Source organism: Lethenteron reissneri, chromosome 50 (genome assembly GCF_015708825.2).
Source record: "Lethenteron reissneri isolate LAM-NWPU_2019-01 chromosome 50, ASM1570882v1, whole genome shotgun sequence".
Classification (NCBI taxonomy): domain Eukaryota; kingdom Metazoa; phylum Chordata; class Hyperoartia; order Petromyzontiformes; family Petromyzontidae; genus Lethenteron; species Lethenteron reissneri.
In genome coordinates this window covers 9,585,437-9,606,850 of record NC_083828.1, presented here as the reverse complement: position 1 = coordinate 9,606,850, position 21,414 = coordinate 9,585,437, and the positions used below count along the sequence as shown (strand labels likewise).

General features: G+C 57.3%; 1 protein-coding gene across 1 annotated transcript in view; it reads left to right on the top strand.

Moving 5' to 3' along the window:
- Nucleotides 1-6,660: 6,660 nt before the first annotated feature.
- LOC133355210 (colorectal mutant cancer protein-like) overlaps nucleotides 6,661-21,414 on the top strand; it is a 64,966-nt gene continuing 50,212 nt past the window's right edge. The window contains exons 1-2 of the mRNA XM_061572570.1: nucleotides 6,661-6,806; nucleotides 9,715-9,854. Of these exons, the coding sequence (XP_061428554.1) occupies nucleotides 6,682-6,806; nucleotides 9,715-9,854 (265 nt within the window). The 5' untranslated portion in view covers nucleotides 6,661-6,681. The remainder of the gene's footprint in view (nucleotides 6,807-9,714; nucleotides 9,855-21,414) is intronic.

Here is a 21,414-nt window from a genome sequence, read left to right as displayed (position 1 = left end):
GCGAATGCGATCGTCCCGTCGTGCTGTGAAAAAACTAAAAGTAGGGGGGGGAGGGGGCAGACTTGCATCTTTTTTTTACAAAGGGCACCCACATGGAGGTCGCTTTAAACGCGTTCGGTGCTCGCCGCTCGCCGCCGCCGCAGTGTCCGTTGACGGATTGCGTTTGTTTTGATTTTTCCGGGCCGTGGTCCTTGCCCGGCACCGTTCTCACGCAGGCGCGATCCGCTGCTGGATGAGCAGCTGCCACCGCGACCCCACGCGCGTTGGGGTCAAAACCGCGAGGATCGTGGAAGTGCACGCCGCTCTGCGCCGTTCGCCGCAGCCTGTAGCACCTGGTCTTACGGATGTCGTAGTCGCCCGTCCGAGCGCTCGACCCGGTGGCCGGCAACACCTCGATAGGTAGAGGATCGCAGATCTCGGTGCGCCACGGTGGCGAGGAGATGTTAACTACCTCGCCTGGTACGCAGGAGGTTGTGGGTTCGATCCCGACCCTGACGCCTGTATATGTCATCGCTCCATCTCCGTGGCGGTAGTCCTCTGGGACGATTTTTTTTCCTCCGCTGTTAGCTGCAGCTCGGGTCGTTGATGTCGACCGCCGGCCATCGTCGTCGTCATCGTCGTCGTCAATGTCATCAGCGTCGTCTTCATCATCGTCTTCATCATCGTCTTCATCATCATCATCATTGTCTTCATCGTCTTCATCGTCTTCATCACCGCCACCGGTGGTGGCGGTGGTGGCGTGCGTTAGCACAAGTCACACGGACCCGCGCGATTTCGCCCGGGGCCGTGCCGTGCCGTGCCGTGCCGTGCCGTGCCGAGCCGTGTTCGCGCGCGCCAGCGTCGTAGCCAGCGCGCAGCCAGGCGCGGCCTCTCGGCTTGAACGGAGGAGGTGTGGGGTGGGTGGGGGTTGGGTGGGTGGGGGGTTTAAAAAAAACCCGAGAGGAGAGGTCTTCTGAATAATGCATCTCGTGTCAGGATGTGTGGAGTGTTTTGGAAGCAATCAGATACCGTTTTGGAGAAGTGGGGGCGGGGGGGGGGCGGTGTGGGGGGCGGCTGGGAATAGTTTCGGAGGAAACGGGGGTGGGGGGGTGGGGGCGAGGGGTGAGGGGTGGGGGCGAGGGGTGGGGGGGTGGGGGCGAGGGGTGGGGGGGTTCAGAGCCGAGCGAGAATCGGTGATGGGAGGAGAATGCCCGCGGGGGGTTGCTCCCCGCGTACGAGGCGAAATCTGCTCTCCGCTCCCTCGCTCTCTCTCTCTCTCTCCACTCTCTCTCTGTCCCCTCTCCCTCCGCTCTCTCTCTGTCCACTCTCTGTCCACTCTCTCTCCGCTCTTTCTCTCTCTCCGCTCTCCCTCCGCTCGCCCTCTGTCCGCGCGCGTGTACTCGCGCTGGCGCGCTGCCTCCGTCCTGCCCTAACGAGCCTCACGCATCGCTAATTGTCAAACAAACGGGGCCTCCGCGGTTGCCCCCCCTCCCCTTCTCCTCTTCGTTACTGCCGTGACGTTGCGCCGCCCATCTGCTGCTGATTAATTTCGGGCAGCACCACGTGATCCTCGTTTTGCCTTTCCGGCAATGCCTCTAATTCCTCGTGGTGCGCACACGTGCGTGGCGGGTTCCACGCACACACGTGTGTGTGCGTGTCACTGTGTGTGTGTGTGTCACTGTGTGTGTGTGTCACTGTGTGTCACTGTGTGTGTGTCACTGTGTGTGTCACTGTGTGTGTGTGTCACTGTGTGTGTCACTGTGTGTGTGTGTCACTGTGTGTGTCACTGTGTGTGTGTGTCACTGTGTGTGTGTGTGTCACTGTGTATGTGTGTCACTGTGTGTGTGTGTCACTGTGTGTGCGGTAGTGTAGCGGTTAGCGTGCTGCGTTATGAACCTGGCGACCCGGGTTCGATTCCCGCTCACGGCCAACACCAGTGACGATTATCTGAACGGTCCCGGGCCTCCCCTAGGTCTACTCAGCCTCAAATGAGTACTTGGTGCGATGTGTAAACATCGCCACTAGGGAGACAAAGGCGGCCGGGCGTGGTGTTGGCCACCCACCCCCTCGTGTGCCGTGACGGCCTTCACAGGTGCTCGCTAACAGCACTTGCCCCAACAGTCTGTTAAGGCTACACGGGGGATCTTTGTCTTTGTAAGTCACTGTGCGTGAATTGTCGAGTGTGGGAGCGGTGGTGCAGCGGTCAGCGCGCTGCGCTACGAACCCAGCAGATTGCCGAGTTCGATTCCCGCCCACGGCCACCAACGCCAGTGACGATTATCTGAACCGATCCTGGGCCTCCCCTGGGTCGACTCAGCCTCAAATAAGTACCTGGTGCGGTGTGTAAACATCGCGCCACTGGGGAGGCAAAGGCGGCCGGGCGTGGTGCTGGCCACTCTCTCACCCCCTCGTGAGCCGTGCCGGCCTTGATAGGTGCTCGCTAACAGCACTTCCCCCTACAGTCTGTCAAGGATGTACAGGAGATATTTTTCTTGGTGTGTGTCAGTCGACCCGTGGCACCTGAGTCTGCCCCGTGACCTCCTGCCAGCGGGCGTTCGACACTTCACGTGGCCTCAAGGTGCACATAGCCTGGCACAAGCGTCGTGGTGACGTCACCGCCACTTAGTGGCGAATGGCGGTTGTTGTTGTTGTTGTGCGGGTTGTGCGTGTGGGTAGCGGTAGTGTTGTAGTTAGTGCACTGGACAACGCAAGTGACGAATGGCTGAACCGGGCCTGGGCCTCCCCTAGGTCGACTCCGTCTCAAATGAGCACCTGGTGCGGTATGCAGTAAACAAACGTACTGTCGGCACTGGGGAGACAAAGACGGCCGGGCATGACGCTTGACCAAATTGTGCATCGCGCTGGACTTCATTTACACTGCCCGTGTGCGTGCGTGCGCGTGTTTGCGCATGTGCATGTGTGTGCAAGTGTGTGTGTGCGTACGTGTGTGTGTGCACGTGTGTGTGTGCGTCTGCGTGCGTGTGTGCGTGTCTGCGTGCGTGTGTGCGCGTGTGTGCGTGCGTGTGTGTGTGCGCGCATGTGCATGTGTGCACGTGTGTGTGCGTGTGCACGTGTGTGTGCGTGTGTGTGTGTGCACTTATGCGCAAGTGTGTGTGCGTGTGTGTGTGTGCACTTATGCGCAAGTGTGCGTGTATTGATGTGGTATAAGTTCACGGGCTGCTTTGTGACCCCAGCTATCTCCCCCCCACCACCCTTCCTTGCCCCCTCCCCTCCCACCCCACAATTGGAATCCCGCATTGACACGGGTCTCTCAGCCACGTGGTCTCAGAGCCGCGTGGTCTCTCAGAGCCGCGTGGTCTCTCAGAGCCGCGTGGTCTCTCAGCGCCGCGTGGTCTCTCAGAGCCGCGTGGTCTCTCAGCGCCGCGTGGTCTCTCAGAGCCGCGTGGTCTCTCAGAGCCGCGTGGTCTCTCAGAGCCGCGTGGTGTCTCAGCGCCGCGTGGTCTCTCAGCGCCGCGTGGTCTCTCAGAGCCGCGTGGTGTCTCAGCGCCGCGTGGTCTCTCGGAGCCGCGTGGTCTCTCGGAGCCGCGTGGTCTCTCGGAGCCGCGTGGTCTCTCGGAGCCGCGTGGTCTCTCGGAGCCGCGTGGTCTCTCGGAGCCGCGTGGTCTCTCGGAGCCGCGTGGTGTCTCGGCGCCGCGTGGTCTCTCGGCGCCGCGTGGTCTCTCGGCGCCGCGTGGTCTCTCGGCGCCGCGTGGTCTCTCGGCGCCGCGTGGTCTCTCGGCGCCGCGTGGTCTCTCGGCGCCGCGTGGTCTCTCGGCGCCGCGTGGTCTCTCGGCGCCGCGTGGTCTCTCGGCGCCGCGTGGTCTCTCGGCGCCGCGTGGTCTCTCGGCGCCGCGTGGTCTCTCGGCGCCGCGTGGTCTCTCGCGCCGCGTGGTCTCTCGGCGCCGCGTGGTCTCTCGGCGCCGCGTGGTCTCTCGGCGCCGCGTGGTCTCTCGGCTCCGCGTGGTCTCTCGAGCCGCGTGGTCTCTCGGAGCCGCGTGGTCTCTCGGCGCCGCGTGGTCTCTCGGCGCCGCGTGGTCTCTCGGCGCCGCGTGGTCTCTCGGCGCCGCGTGGTCTCTCGGCGCCGCGTGGTCTCTCGGCGCCGCGTGGTCTCTCGGCGCCGCGTGGTCTCTCGGCGCCGCGTGGTCTCTCGGCGCCGCGTGGTCTCTCGGCGCCGCGTGGTCTCTCGGCGCCGCGTGGTCTCTCGCGCCGCGTGGTCTCTCGGCGCCGCGTGGTCTCTCGCGCCGCGTGTCTCTCGGCGCGCGTGGTCTCTCGGCGCCGCGTGGTCTCTCGGAGCCGCGTGGTCTCTCGGAGCCGCGTGGTCTCTCGGAGCCGCGTGGTCTCTCGGAGCCGCGTGGTCTCTCGGCGCCGCGTGGTCTCTCGGAGCCGCGTGGTCTCTCGGAGCCGCGTGGTCTCTCGGCGCCGCGTGGTCTCTCGGCGCCGCGTGGTCTCTCGGCGCCGCGTGGTCTCTCGGCGCCGCGTGGTCTCTCGGCGCCGCGTGGTCTCTCGGCGCCGCGTGGTCTCTCGGCGCCGCGTGGTCTCTCGGCGCCGCGTGGTCTCTCGGAGCCGCGTGGTCTCTCGGAGCCGCGTGGTCTCTCGGAGCCGCGTGGTCTCTCGGAGCCGCGTGGTCTCTCGGAGCCGCGTGGTCTCTCGGAGCCGCGTGGTCTCTCGGAGCCGCGTGGTCTCTCGGCGCAGCGTGGTCTCTCGGAGCCGCGTGGTCTCTCGGAGCCGCGTGGTCTCTCGGAGCCGCGTGGTCTCTCGGCCACGTGGTCTGGGCCCTCCCCGACGGGGGCCAGCCTGAGGTCACCGCCCCACGCGGCGCGGCTCGCGTCAGGGTTGAGGCGTCCTTCGAGACGCCTTTGGGGCCGTCCATAAATGACGTCACGCACCTGGGGGGTGCAGGGTTTGAGAAATGTGACGTCACGTAAAAATGCGCAACTTTAAACAAATATAGACAACACGTTCTACTTAATTAAATAAACTTTTTAATGAATGTTTTCTCCTACAACATCAGAGTGCAGCGCCACATTAAATACGCACTACAATGACAATAGTTTAAAGCGATTTGAAGCATGTTTTATTTTGGGGGGGGGCAGAGCTTTGTGACGTCATATTTGAGGGAGGGGTCTGACTTTTTGTGATGCCGTGTGACGAAGGGGGGGGGGGTCAAAAATCGTCCAAAATCGCGTGACGTCATTTATGGACGGCCCCTTTGCACATCCGAGTTGCGTTGCGCTATCGACCCCCTTGTCCCTAAGCTGCGGGTGGGGGTGCGGGGGGAGCGGCGGCGCAGCGGTTAGCGCACCGCAACGTGACTGCTCTCCCGTCTCCGCCGCCGCCTCCCGCGCACTGACGAGCGTGGCGAAGTCTGGTCGGACAGACAACGTCGATGATCGACGCGCCAATCGGGAGGCCACCTGTCCAGCAGTGAAGCGACGAAAGTGTACAGTGACCCCTCGTTTATCGCGGTTAATGGGGCCCGGAACCCCTCGCGATAGGTGAAAATCCGCGAAATAGGATTGGCCCCCTAGGAATTTCCGTATATGTGTGTGTGGGTACCAGAATGTTTAAAATATGTATATTTATACTTTATATATTTTACTTAAATCTATTTAATTATTAAACCTTAATATTATACATTCACTCTCTGTCTCTCATACGATACGTATTATGGTGTTCTACACTCACCAATGACGGTAGTATCTTGAGACTTGACTCCAGTAATGACGACAATGACAATGACGATGACAATGACTACGATGACAGACCTGTGCAGTTCGATGAATGTGATGATGAATGATGATGATGGTGCTACTGCACAGGTATAATGAGGCCTTTAAATCAGTTCGAAAAATCCGCGATGCACTGAGGCCGCGAAACTTGAACCGCGAAGTGGCGAGGGATTACTGTAGTCCGTAACCGCGGCGTGCTCTGTCGTTTTCATAGCCGTCCCGTGACGCTCGCCAACGGCACCAACAATCCGAAAGGACGAATGGTGGCGCTTTGTTGTGTGTCTGTGTGTGCCCGACTGTGGGGAGCGGTGGTGCAGCGGTTAGCGCGCTGCGCTACGAACCCGGCGACCCGGGTTCGATTCCCGCTCATGGCCAACACCCTTGACGATTATCTGAACCGGTCCAGGGCTTCCCCTAGGTCGACTCGGCCTCAAATGAGTTCCTGGTGCGGTGTGTAGTAAACATCGCCACTGGGGAGACAAAGGCGGCCGGGCGTGGTGTATGCCATGCTCCCTCTTATGTACCGTTCCGGCCTTCATAAGTGCTCACTAACAGCACTTGCCCCTACAGTTTGTTGAAAGCTATACGGTGGATCTTTGTCTGTGTTTGTGCGTCCATGTGGGGAGCGGTGGCGCAGCGGTTTTCGCAGCTGCACCACGAACCTGCCGACCCGAGTTCGATTCCCGCTCTTGGCCGCCAAACACCGGTGACGATTATCTGAACCGGTCCAGGGCCTCCACTAGGTCGACTCAGCCTCAAATGAGTACCTGGTGCGGTGTGTAAACCATCGCCACTGGGGAGACAAAGGCGGCCGGGCGTGGCGCTGGCCACCCACCCCCCCCCCCCCCTCGCGTGCCGTGCCGGCCTTCGTAGGTGCTGCTCACTAACAGCACTTGCCCCGACAGTCTGCTAAGGCTACACGGGGGATCTTTGTGTTTGTTGTGTGCGTGCGCAGCGCGAGCCCGCCTGCCTCATGCGTGAGAACGAGGAGCTGCGGGAGAAGGCGACCCTCCGCTACGAGGAGCGCATCACCGAGCTGCACAGCGTCATCGCCGAGCTCAACAAGAAGATCGACCGGCTGCAGGGGTCAACTATTCGGTGAGAGGGTGGGAGGGAGGGAGGGTGGGAGGGGAGGGTGGGAGGGTGGGAGGGTGGGAGGGAGGGAGGGTGGGAGGGTGGGAGGGGAGGGAGGGTGGGAGGGAGGGTGGGAGGAGAGGGTGGGAGGAAAGGTGGGAGGGGAGGGAGGGTGGGAGGGGAGGGAGGGTGGGAGGGTGGGAGGGAGAGTGGGAGGGTGGGCTAGTGGGAGGGAGGGTGGGAGGGTGGGAGGGAGGGGAGGGAGGGAAGGGAAACGGGGGCCCCCCCGAATTCACGACGTCTCCCTGTACTGCGTGGAACCGGGGGGTTTGGGGGGGGGCGGTCGCTTAGCACTTCCAATTATCCACGGTCGGCTACGTACGGTGTGAAAGATGTTCAACGTAGCGTGCGTACACACGTGTCCGTGCTGGCGGGGATTTGATGAGAGGTCGCGCTGTGGCGTCCGCTTCAGCGCGTTCGTTCTCTGACCGACGGAGGCTTGCGCTGCCCAAAAGACGTTAATGTAAGAAAACAAAATAATCGCATTCACTAATTGAGAAAATTAAACGCCGTCTCTTCCGATTATTGACGCCGCGCCTTCTCTCCCGGCGATCGACTTGGCCCCAAGGGCTCGTGGACGATTTTACCCAGCAAGCCCGGTGGCCCCTCTCTGGGGGGAGGGGGCAGCAGGGGGATGCAGGAGGGGTGCGGACATCGCGTCCTGCCCGGTCACCTTTAATTGGCGGCACAGCCCACGGCCGTGCGCCGCGTAACGCAACACCATCAGGGTCGTGATCGAACCCACGATCTCCTCCATACCAGGCGAGGTAGTTAACATCTCGCCATTGTGGCGCCCAGTGTTTGATCATACCACGGCCGACCTCTGCAGTTGCCCACTTATCTTTCGTCACGGTGAGTTCACTGTTGTTGCGTAAAAACCTTTAACCCGTGGCTCACGACGACGATGACGGGAAGGGGACTGGAGTTGCTTGCGCAACAGGGCAGCGGACGGGGGGAGGGGCTGGAAGAGAGGGAGAGGCAGGAGGAGTAGGATCAGAGGAGGGGGGGGGGGATGAGGAGGGGGGGAGGGGGAAGGAGGAGGGGGGGACAGCCAAGATGTCGGGGATGAGAGGGATGGTGATTGTGATGAGAAGGGAGAAGAGAGAAGGAAGGACCGAGCTGCACGGGGTGGGTTTGTGTTTTCACAGGGGGGCGGGCAGAGGGGAGGGATTTAGAGCGATGGTCACGTGATTTTACGGGAGGTCACGTGACTGGCGGGAGGTCACGTGATTTTACGGGCGGTCACGTGACTTACTGGAGGTCACGTGATTTTACGGGAGGTCACGTGATTTTACGGGAGGTCACGTGACTGGCGGGAGGTCACGTGATTTTACGGGAGGTCACGTGACTTGCGAGAGGTCACGTGATTTTACGGGAGGTCACGTGACTTGCGAGAGGTCACGTGATTTTACGGGAGGTCACGTGACTTGCGAGAGGTCACGTGATTTTACGGGAGGTCACGTGACTTGCGAGAGGTCACGTGATTTTACGGGAGGTCACGTGACTTGCGAGAGGTCACGTGATTTTACGGGAGGTCACGTGACTGGCGGGAGGTCACGTGATTTTACGGGAGATCACGTGACTGGCGGGAGGTCACGTGACTGGCGGGAGGTCACATGATTTTACGGGAGGTCACGTGACTGGCGGGAGGTCACATGATTTGACGGGAGGTCACGTGACTGGCGGGAGGCCTGAGCAGAGTTGGACATAGAGTACGACACGCGCAACGAACTGGCGTGCGAGGTCCATCGTCCACACGAGTGGTTCTGTACCAGGGGTACGCGGACACCCGGGGGGGGCGGAGGGGGGCGGTACGTGGCAATGTCCCAGACTTATAAAAGTGTGAAATTATATAATGCATGAGAGTAAATTGGCGAATAATCACGTATGAATCTGCCAATATAAAATAACAATGATTACATTTACATCCACAGGGCAAACCAGAACGATGTGAAAGACCTTTCTGAACTCGCTGATCGTAGGCGACGTGGTTTCAAACCAGCGCGCGGAACTAATTCCGCCACGCGTGCAGAGCGTCCGTTGAATCTTATTTAATTCGCTTGCGGTTACTTAGCTAGTTATGTTATGTTGTACACCTCACAAGACATTGACGTTCATTATTCGTCCATTTATTTTCCACAACCATGTTGGGGGTCGGGCAAGGTGGCTGGTATCTTGGGTTGAAACTAAATTCAACAAGTTGGGTGGGGGGGTGTGGGGGGTGTAACAGTCGCAGCTATCAAATTGGTCGAGAACCACCGCCGTAGATATCGGGCAGGAGGACGGAGGGCCGGTGGCTACGACATGGCCAACGGGGAGCGGTCTCCACGAGTCCTGAGGCCCAACGGGGGCAACGCGGTGGGAGCCAGAGGGTGCGGCGAGACTTTGGAGGTGAAGTCACGTAGAAGGGAGATAATAAAATAATAAAAATAAAACATAATAAAATAATTCTCACGACGTTTCGGCCACAACGCAAGCAGCCGTCCTCAGGTGAAGACCAGGTCTGTCGGGGAGACAGCGTCTGCTGCTTGCGTTGTGGCCGAAACGCCGTGAGAATTATTTTATTATGTTTTATTTTTATTATTTTATTACTTCCCTTCTACGTGACTTTACCGAAAGAACCAAGAAGATGAATCCCTGCAGTCACGAAAGCTTTAAATCGAAATGAGACTTTGGAGCTCGCCGCGAGCCTCATGCAGCGGGAGGGGTAACAAAGCCGCTGCGGCGTCGTCATCTACGGCGGGGATCCACAGGCGTAGGACAAGCGCTGCTCTGCGCCGCGCTAACACGTCGCCTGGACGTCGCTGACGCGCTGTCCCCCTCTGCGTGCGGTCCGCCCATCCCCCCTCCTTCCCTGCCGCCCTCACGCCAGCGAGGAGGATGAGTACCTGGAGCAGGAGTCGGAGCTCAGCGCGAGCCAGGCGGACGGTCTGGACGACTCGCAGAGCCTGGAGCAGGAGGAGACGCCGTCGCTGCCCGAGAACCAGTCCACGATGGTGGCGGCCGATGCCGGTACGTGGGTTGTCGCGTTCCGTCTCCTTGCGCTCGCCCGGTATACAGGAGGTCGTGGGTTCGATCCCAGAGCCTGACGATGCCCGGCGCACGTTTGAAGTTTGCGTGTCTCTCCCACCCCCCCCGTTGCGGTCGCGCGGGTTTTTCTCCGGCTCCTCCGCTTTTTCTCCCTCCGCGTTTAGAATCGACGTGCGATCAGTTACCACGTGCTGAGCCACTCGGTCGGGCTGTCATTTGTGGCCAGGCCGCCACGGGTCACGGACCGTGGCCAGGTCACGTGTGACCAGGTCACGTGTGTCCAGGTCACGGTGCGTCACGCTTTGGGGTGTTTGTCGCGGGTGGTCGCAAGTCGCCGTGCCGCTCGACAATCTCCGTCCGCTCACGGGTCCTCGATGAATTTCGATTTAAAGCTTTCGTGACTGCAGGGATTCATCTTCTTGGTTCTTTCGGTAAAGTCACGTAGAAGGGAAGTAATAAAATAATAAAAAATAAAACATAATAAAATAATTTTCACGACGTTTCGGCCACAACGCAAGCAGCCGTCCTCAGGTGAAGACCAGGTCTGTCGGGGAAACAGCTGTCTCCCCGACAGACCTGGTCTTATTACTTCCCTTCTACGTGACTTTACCGAAAGAACCAAGAAGATGGGTCCTCGATGATTCGGGACGAAATTAAAATGAAGCACACGAGGGGGTTGTCTTTTTCACCCGCCACCACCACCACCACCCGACACAGCCGATTGGTAAGGTTTGTCACGTAAACAGAACGTGGCCAATTCGTTACCGGTACAGCAACACCGGTGTGTCGGAGAGCAAAGCCACAACATTTACAATCTGGGCACGACGTTTCGGCAGCATTCGCGACCGGCATCATCAGGCGACAGCCAGATTTGTGGAGAAATCCTCCTCCTGTTTCACTCTTCAACGCGATGTCGTCACTCGCGAGCCAATGAGGTGCGCCATGGAGACGTCGAATTCGAGTGCTCACTTGACGACGTCCTGCGGCAATTGCCACGACGTCCCGACGTTCCGCACCACCACGCCCGCAGGAGTTGTGCTGAGCGATGCGAGAACTTGGCACGGTGCAGCGGTGAGGTCCGGTGCTCCTGCTCCATCCTCCTCCTCCTCCGTCCTACTCATCTTCCTCTTCCCCCCTCCTCGTCCTTTTCATCATCCTCCTCCTGCTGATGCTGCTGCTGCTGCTGCTGCTGCTGCTGCTGCTGCTGCTGCTGCTGCTGCTGCTGCTGCTGCTGCTGCTGCTGCTGCTGCTGCTGCTGCTGCTGCTGCTGCTGCTGCTGCTGCTGCTGCTGCTGCTGCTGCTGCTGCTGCTGCTGCTGCTGCTGCTGCTGCTGCTGCTGCTGCTGCTGCTGCTGCTGCTGCTGCTGCTGCTGCTGCTGCTGCTGCTGCTGCTGCTGCTGCTGCTGCTGCTGCTGCTGCTGCTGCTGCTGCTGCTGCTGCTGCTGCTGCTGCTGCTGCTGCTGCTGCTGCTGCTGCTGCTGCTGCTGCTGCTGCTGCTGCTGCTGCTGCTGCTGCTGCTGCTGCTGCTGCTGCTGCTGCTGCTGCTGCTGCTGCTGCTGCTGCTGCTGCTGCTGCTGCTGCTGCTGCTGCTGCTATTATTAATAATTTGATCCAGAGGGCACCTTGTGTGTGGGAAAGTGCCACGGTGGCAGAGGCTAGACCGCCGTCGTTAATTCCCCCCCCCCCGCCCCCACCACTGCCAACATCACCACCACCGCCGCCCCCCAAATCCATTTCGACCGTCCTACCCGTGCCCGTTCTGCGTTCAACCCATCACCGTTATTACCGTCATATATATAAAACATACCTACGTGCGTGGTTTTTTTATATGCTACCAGCGCTCCCCGGATGGTCACATGCGCCGGGGGGGAGGGGGGGGAGGTGGGCCCTATTAGGCGAAAACGCCGAGCCCCGAAGTGTTTCTGGTTGCCGAGAGGCAGCAGTGCGACTCTACGAGCCGAGGAGATGGGCGGGGGGGGCGGGGTGCAGGTGAGCGCGGGACGGTGGGCGCGGTGATCCCTGCGATGTGCGGCACCATCGCAACACGATGACGGTGTCGGTTTGTTTTTAGTGCGTGCTGCTTGCTCCGATGGAGTGGTCACGTGTTCGGAGTTTTCGAATGTTCTTGATCTTGTTGTTGTTGTTGTTGTTGTCGTTGTCGTTGTTGTTGTCGTTGTTGTTGTTGTTGTTTGCCGCGCGCGCTTTTTGCTTGCTTTGGAAGGTCGCGGAATCAGAATATCTATTTATATCGGACGAATCCGATGTGGCTTACGAAGCTCTTTCGGCGCAGATGTCCAGATGCTGCGGCATCTGCCGGAGGGAGGGTTGAAGCGTTGGCAGTGATTGTGACGGCGGTGGTGGCGTCAGTGTCTTTTACCCATAATCCCCCTATTTCTGTATCTTAGTTGCGTGTGTGTCTCTGTGTGTTTGCCTGGCACAAGCTTCGTGGTGACGTCACCGCCACTTAGTGGCGAATGGCGATTGTTGTTGTTGTTTGTGGAGAGCTGTACAGCTTTTTTTGAGAAGCGACCAGGCTGTCACAAATGATAGCTGCACGAGATTCCTTATCGCGTGGAAATGTACAGCAGCCAAATGCTCTGAACGCACAAACGTGGAGGAAGAGTTGATTCTAAATGTGGAGGGAAAAACGGAGGACCCGGAGAAAAATCTACACGACCACGGGGGGTGAGAGACAGGCGCACTCCAAATATACAGCAGCAGGCGTCAGGGTCGGGATCGAACCCACGACCTCCTGTATACCAGGCGAGGTAGTTGACATCTCCTAGCCACCGTGATGATGATGAGAGAGAGAGAGACAGGCAAACTCCACATATACAGCAGCAGGCGTCAGGGTCGGGATCGAACCCACGACCTCCTGTATACCAGGCGAGGTAGTTAACATCTCCTAGCCACCGTGATGATGATGAGAGAGAGAGAGACAGGCAAACTCCAAATATACAGCAGCAGGCGTCAGGGTCGGGATCAAACCCACGACCTCCTGTATACCAGGCGAGGTAGTTAACATCTCCTAGCCACCGTGATGATGATGATGAGAGAGAGAGACACGCAAACTCCAAGTATACAGCAGGCGTCAGGGTCGGGATAAAACCCAAGATCTCCTGTATACCAGGCGAGGTAGTTAACATCTCCTAGCCACCGTGATGATGATAGAGAGAGACACGCAAACTCCAAATATACAACAGGTGTCAGGGTCTGGATCGAACCCACGACCTCCTGTACACCAGGCGAGGTAGTCAACATCTTGCCAACCGTGGCACACCGAGGTCCGTGACCCTGATATCCATCAAGGCGCTAGCGGCCATCGAACGAGCGTTCATGTCAACCGATCGCCTGCGGTCTCATTTCCCCTCCCTCTTTTCTTTATTATTTTATTACTTCCCTTCTACGTGACTTTACCGAGTTGGCCGTGTCCGTACGCCGACGCATTGTCCTACAACAAAGACAAAGATCCCCCGTGTAGCCTTAACAGACTGTTGGGGCAAGTGCTGCTAGCGAGCACCTTTGAAGGGCCGGCACGGCACACGAGGGGGGGGTGGCCAGCACCACGACCCGGTCGCCTTTGTCTCCCCAGTGGCGATGTTTACAACCCACGCCAGGTACTCATTTGAGGCCGAGTCGACCTGGGGGAGGCCCAGGACCGGTTCAGATAGTCGTCACCGGCGGTGTTGGTGGCCGTGAGCGGGAATCGAACCCGGGTCGCCGGGTTCGTAGCGCAGCGTGGCGCTAACCGCTGCGCCACCGCTCCCCCCGCATGCACGAGGACGGTCGTCAAAAACAAAATTCAACAAGGCGGGGGGCGGGGGGGGGGCGGAGGGGGCGTAACAGTCGCAGCGAACAAATTGGTCGAGAACCACCGCCGTAGATATTGGGCAGGAGGGCGGAGGGCCGGTGGCTGTGACACGTCCAGCAGCGGGGAGCGGTCCCAGCAAGTCTCGAGGCCCAACCTATGCAGCGCCGTGGGAGCCACAGAGGGTGCGACGGGGCTTGGGCACTCGCCGCGAGCCTCCTGCGCAGCGCGCCACGGGATCTCGCGGGGGGGGGGGGTCACAAAGCGCTGCCCTGAGCCACGCCGCCCGCAGCTGAAGACGCCGCCGTTAGACCCCGCAGTTGGGGGGGGGGGGTCGCGGAGGGAAAAAAAACCGAGACGCTCGCTCGGGGTTTTTGTTGTTGTTGTTGTGTTTTGTTTTTTTCAGTGTCGTCGTTCCGTGCCGCGGTTGCCGTGGTGGGGGCGGTGGAGTGGAGGGTGGCAGAGGTGGAGGGGGGGTCGTTAGCGACAGATGGTTTCCATATTCTTTAGTTCTTTCTGTAAAGTCATGTAGATATAAAAATGTAAGAATAGAAATTAAAAAAATAGTAAAAATGTAAAATTCAAAAAACCAACAACTCACGACGTTTCGATCGCAACACAAAGTGGTGCTCGTCATCAGGCGGAGAGACAGATGGTTTGCCCGCACATTGGCCCCCCCCCCCCTCCCCCCCGCATGTGCCCAAGCGCTCTCTTATCCCCCCCCCCTTTCCCCCCATTGTATCTCTTCAATTGGGGCCCGTTGTTTTTTGTTCGTTTTTTACGGGCGGCGTTGTGGTCTCCGCTGCGTGCATGCGCCGTTGTGTGTGCGGTGAGGCACCGGCGGTGTTTGACTTGGGCCAAGTTGGCGCGGCTCTGCCGGTCGTCCCGTGCCGCCGCCGCCGCCGTGCGCCGCTCGTCAAGGCTCTTGTCCTCCCGGTGAGCCGAGCTGCTCTAGCAGAGTGGCGAGGCCAAAATCCGCGGTCTCCCGAGTTGCTCGCCTGGTTAAACAAATCTTGAAATTCTTACTCGCCAAAACCATCCACTAAACCCACCCACTCAATCACCGACCCACTAATTAACTCTCATCACTTGCTCATTCATCTACTCATTCAGCTACTCATTCAGCTACTCGTGTTCAGTCATTCGCCCAGGTCTAATGAGTTTCTCCTGTTGGTTCAACAAAAGAATCTTGAAATGTTGAACTCACTAAACCCATCCACTCACTCACCCACCCACTAATTCACTCGTATCACTTGCTCATTCATCTACTCATTCACCCACTCGTGTTCAGTCATTCGCCCAGGTCTAATGAGTTCCTCCTGTTGGTTCAACAAAAGAATCTTGAAATGTTGAACTTACTAAACCCACCCACTCGCTCACCGACCCACTTATTAACTCGTATCACTTGCTCATTCGTCCACTCGCTCACTCATTCACCCACCTCATGTTCATTCATTCGCCCGGGTCACTCTTGGTTCTCACCCCCCCCGTTGAACATAATTCACGTGGACCTGTTGAAAACTCTCCACCACCGCCCGACACAGCCAGTCGGTAAACGCTTGTCACGTAAACACAAAAGGTGCCAATTCGTGACTAGCACAGAAAACCGATCGATGCGTGTTGCAGAGTGAACCCACCACGACATTTACAAATTGAGTACCGTTGCGTTTTGCCGGTAACTACAACCAGCATCATCAGGCGGTCTTAAATAGACGGGGGGGGGGGGGTGAATGTGATGTCATTGCTTGTCAGCCATTCGGGTGCGAAGCATCCTACTCGAATGGTCAATGTCGTAGCGGGTTTACTCTCCAACACACTGGTTAGTGCTGAACTAGCAACCAATTGGCATGTTCTGTTTACGTGACAAACCTTACTAATGGGCCCTGTCAGGTGGTGACGGGTTTAATGACACATTTATATTTACGCGATCTCACTCAAAAAAAACCTTGGGTTGACTGCGTTGAATGACTGGCACCAGCTGTGCCCCCTACTGTACCGACTTGCTGCATTTTATCCGCCCGGTGCTCTGCTCGTTGTTGTGGGGGTCGCTCCTCCACCCACTGTTGTTGTTGGAGGGCGACTGCCTCCAACTGCCCAGTAGCAGCGTCCTTCACGAGCCTCCTCCACAGAGGCCGATCTTGACACCGCTGGTACCAGTCATCGGCAAGTCCACTCAGCTCCACATCCTCCCCTACCGCATCACTCCATCTCTTCTGCAGCCCGTTTAGCCCCGTCTATCCGGCCAAACAGAAGCTGCTTGGGCATGCGGGAGGTCGTGGGTTCCATCCCGACCCTTGACGCCTGCTGTATATTTGGAGTTTGCGTGTCTCTCTCTCATCATCATCATCATCACGGTGGCTAGGAGATGTTAACTACCTCGCCTGGTATGCAGGAGGTCGTGGATTCCATTCCGACCCTGACGCCTGCTGTATATTTGTAGTTTGCGTGTCTCTCTCTCATCATCATCATCACGGTGGCTAGGAGATGTTGACTACCTCGCCTAGTATACAGGAGGTCGTGGGTTCCATCCCGACCCTCACGGGCCCTCCGTTTTTTTCCCGCCACATTTAGAATCGACATCACCCCTTTCGAGAGTATTTTTGGCTGCTGTAAATTTCCACGCGATGAGAAGCCACTTCTTCGGGCTGCCATTTGTGGCCAGGTTGCTTCTGAAAAAGAGCTGTTATAGTTCAGTGGGCCTTACCTCGTGGTGGTGGTGGTGGCGTGTCGCAGGCACAACAGTTGCGACATCACCAACAAGCTGAGAATTGTCAGAACGGCGACTTTGTTCACATTTGTTCGTAACTCGCGTCGTTCGTCTTGTAGATAAAAATAATATGATCATAATAATATTGTAGCGTCCTTTCAGGACCTTTATCAGCTTCATCATCGAGTGATTTCTCTCTCTCTCTCTCTCTCCTCCCGCGGCCTTTTTCCTTCGCCCGCCGTGCGTCCCGCGGCCGCCAAGCTGCGACGGCGCTGAGCTTCCTCAAAATCGGTCCCCTTTCTTTTCTCCGCGCGCAAAGGGCGGACTTTGCATGCGTACGTGCGTGCGTGTGCGTGCGTGTTTTCTTTCTCTCTTTAATTTTGACAGGACCGCATCCCCCCGCCCCCGCCACCCACCCCCACTGGCGTGTAAAGACGACAGATAAAAAGTTATCTGTATCTCGAAGTCGCTTGCGCTTTACGAAGGAGGGTAAAAAAAAAACGCACGTGTGATTGATCTGTTTTGACATTTTGCACGAGGGGAAAAAACTCCCGCCCCCCCCCCCCCCCCCCATTGGCAGCGAGCGGCGATACGATCCGCCAGTCGGGAACAAAGCGCAATGCGGCGGCGTAACGCGACGGAGACCATCATCGCCCCCATCATCTCGAGCCTCGGGGCCTCCCACGTGCTTACGGCTCCCTGGGTGCAGCTTCTGCCCCCCCCCCAAACCGCTCCCCTCCCCCCCCTCGTTCCCGAGCAGCGATAGGCTCGCGCTTCGATGTAACCTCGACGCTCGCACACAGCGGGGAAGGCGCCGCAGCCATCTGCGCGACCTTGCGCGGCGCGCGCGTCGTGCGGGCCGCACCGTTGCCAATGCACAACGCCCTCGGCCTTGTCTCGACCACTGACGCGGCAGGAGATGTCACGGCGGGCAAAGCTGCGCAGCTCGCAAGCAGCAGGGAGGCGCCGCTGCCGTCCGTGTGACCTTGCGCGCCGTGCCACGTGACCGCCAAATTTGTGTGGGCATCGCTCTCAGCCTTGTCCACACCACCAGCTCGACGGAGCTGAACGGCGTGGCCGTGTCTGCTGTTTGGGCCACCGTGCTCGAAAGGGGTCGAGATCGTTCCAACGTCACTGGTTGCCTGCGCAGGGCGTGTGCAGCGAGTGTCGAACCGTGGGTGAAAATGAGGGCCACGGTGGTGAGATGTTAACTCTCTCGCCTGGTGCACAGGAGGTCGTGGGTTGGAATCCCGACCCTGACGCCTGCTGTATATTTGCAGTTTGCATGTCTCTCTCTCTCTCCCTGTGGAGATGTTAACTCTCTCACCTGGTATACATCCAGGTGAGATCCCGACCCTGACGCCTGCTGTATATTTGCAGTTTGCATGTCTCTCTCTCTCTCCCTGTGGAGATGTTAACTCTCTCACCTGGTATACATCCAGGTGAGATCCCGACCCTGACGCCTGCTGTATATTTGAAGTTTGCTTGATCTCCCCGTGGTCGCGTGGATTTCTCTTCGGGTCTTCCGGTTTTTCCCTCCACATTGAAAGTTTAAAGTCAACATCGTGCGTTGAGAGTTCACTCCATGGACGCCTGTTGATTCTGAATGTGGAGGGAAAAACCGGAGGACCCAAAGAGGAATCCACGCGACCCCAATGAGAAAACACGCAAACTCCAAATACACTGCAGACATCGTCAGGGTCGGCATCGAACCCATGACCTCCTGTATACCAGGCGAGGTCTCTCTCTCTCTCCCATGGTCGCGTGGATTTTTCTCCGGGTCCTCTGCGTTTTTCCGTCCACGTTTAGAATCAACGTCACACGTCTAAGAGTATTTGCCCGCTGCTCTAAGTGTGCACTTAATGACGAGCCACTTGGTTGAGCTGTCAGCTGTGGCAGCCAGGTCGCTTCTGAAAGAGAGCTACAGAGCTCAATGGGGCCTTACCTGGTGAAATAAGAATTGTTTAGTTTTTTCAGTTTTTCCTCCGGTTTTGCTCTCCACACTGGGAAACACGCATTGAGATGATTTGGCTGCCACTACGAAGTCCCACGCGTGATGATGATGATGATTATGATGATATCAGCCACTTCGATGATGATGATCTGTCATCACGTGTGTCCAGGTCGCCTCCGACAAAGGGCTCGCAGCTCGGTGGCCTTAAGCCGGTAAAATAAAATAGTTTCGCTGTAATGCGATAGGCGCGTTCGTTCACGCGACAGCATCATTAACCGTCTGTGTCGGGTGGAGGAGGGTTTTCAGACACAACATTTCAGCGGCGGACTGCGATGGCTTGCGGGGGGAGGCCTTAATCCATCAGTGGATAGATCACTGCCGATGATGACGATGGTGACGACAACGATGACGATGATGTTGACGATAACAATTTTGATGATGATGACGATGATGATGATGTTGATGATGACGATGTTGACGACGACGATTTTGACGACTATGTTGACGAATATGATGACGATGATGAAGATGTTGACAATGACCATGGTGACGATGACCATGGTGACGAGGATGATGACGATGACGATGTTGATGACGATGGTGACGATGGTGACGAGGATGATGACGATGTTGTTTACGACGATGAAGACGACGATGACGATGATGATGTTGTTCAACGACTGCCCTTGTGCTCGTCAAAGACTTCTATTCAACCACAACCCGTTTATATAAAAAAAAATAACTTTGTAGAAAACAAAGCGATCCGCAGGATTACAGCGCATACACTCCAAACTTGAATTTCAACTCGCAGGCATGAAAAGAATTGAGACACAAAAGATGCCCCAAGACTTGTAACAGACCGTAGGGGCAAGTGTTCTTAGCGAGCACCTTTTGAAGGCCGGCACGGCACACGAGGGGGTGGGTGGCCAGCACCACGCCCGGCCGCCTTTGTCTCCCCAGTGGCGATGTTTACACAACGCACCAGCTACTCATTTGAGGCTAAGTCAACCGAGGACCGGTTCGGATAATCGTCGCTGGTGTTTGGGGGAATTGAACTCGGATCGCCGGGTTCGTAACGCAGCGCGCTAACCGCTACACCACCGCTCCCCACACACGTACACACACTTACACACATGTACACACGTACACACGCGTACACACACGTACACACGTACACACACGTACACACACGTACACACGTACACACACGTACATTTAACACACACGTACACACACGTACACACACTTACACACACGTACACACGTACACACACGTACATTTAACACACACGTACACACACGTACACACACTTACACACATGTACACACGTACACACACGTACACACGTACACACACGTACATTTAACACACACGTACACACGTACACACACGTACACACGTACACACACGTACATTTAACACACACGTACACATACACACACGTACACACACGTACACACGTACACACACGTACACATATACACACACGTACACATACGTACACACAGTACACACGTACACAGTCCATCTACCCCGCTTTGAATTGCACATTCAAATGCAACAAAGACGAACATCCCCTGTATAGTCTTAACAGACTGTTTGGGCAAATGCTGTTAGCGAGCACCTATGAAGGCCGGCATGGCGCATGAGGAGGTGGGTGGCCAGCACAACGCCCGGACGCCTTTGTCTCCCCAGTGGCGATGTTTACAAACCACGCCAGCTACTCATTCGAGTCTACGACGTAGGGGAGGCCCAGGACCGCTTCATATATTCGTCGCCGATGTTGGCCGTGAGCGGGGATCGAACTTCAGGTCGCGGGGTTCGTAGCGCTAACCGCTGCACTACCACTGCCCATACATACAAATGCTCGCACACACACGCACACGCGCACACACACACGCACACACACGCAGGCACACGCACGCACACACACGCACACACATGCACGCGCACGCACGCAGGCACACACACGCACGCACACGCACACACGCGCGCACACGCGCGCACGCACGCACACGCACGCACACACACACGTACACACACACGCGCACACGCACACACACGCACGCGCACGCACACAGACAGGCACACACGCACGCACACACGCGCACACACACACACGGGCTGCGCTTCTCGCTCTGATTGCATCACGCTTCATTACGCGGCTGCGTGGTTACGAGCTTCGAGGCGACGGACGGCAGTTGTCCACCCTTAATTACAAAGGACTTAATTAAAAAGACTCGCAAAGCCGTCATCATCATTATTATTATCATTGCTGCGCTCATCGCCGGGCTCGGAAGGAATTCACGGTGCGATTGTCGAAGCGTGCGGCCAGGGTGGGTAGTGGAGCAGTGGTATCGTTCGCTCGCTCCTCGCAGCAAGAGGCGCCTGGGTTCGATTCCCTACCCGCGCGCCTTTTAGCACGGAGTTGGTATGTTCTTCTCGATTTGAAGCTTTCGTGACTGCAAGGATTCATACTCTTGGGTTTTTTCGGTGAAATCACGTAGGTAAAAACAATCAATGAAATAAATGAAAACGACTCATATTTTTTTACACCTGATGAAGGAAGCTTGTGTTGCCTCCGAAACGTCGAGATTTAATTTAGTTGTTTTCATTTATTTTATTGCTTGTTTTACCTACGTGACTTTACCGAAAACACCAAACAGTTTGTATGTTCTCTCCCCACCCCCCCCCCCCCCCCCCCCCCCCGTTTTGCATGGGTTTTCTCTGAGGTTACCGGTTTCTTCCCACTGCTAAGTGGCACAGTGTTGGCCAGGCATCCCAATGTTAAAAAGTTACCTGCAAATTACTCACTTGGGATGATTGCTTTTATTTAATTTCACCAGCCATGATAGTGTTAAGGACATCAACGCGTGACTGTGCCACCGCCGCACAGCGATGGCTCGCTCTCCCGTAGAGGGAGGAAACGGCTCGGAGGCGTGAGAATGAGAAGCGGCGGCAGCAGCAGAAGCAGAAGCCAGGCTGTGAGCCAGTGCCAATCCCCCTCCAAGCTCTGCTGTCCTCTGTCTAGGAAGGTGTTGTCGAACAATTTGGCGTCCACACGTGGCAGGCA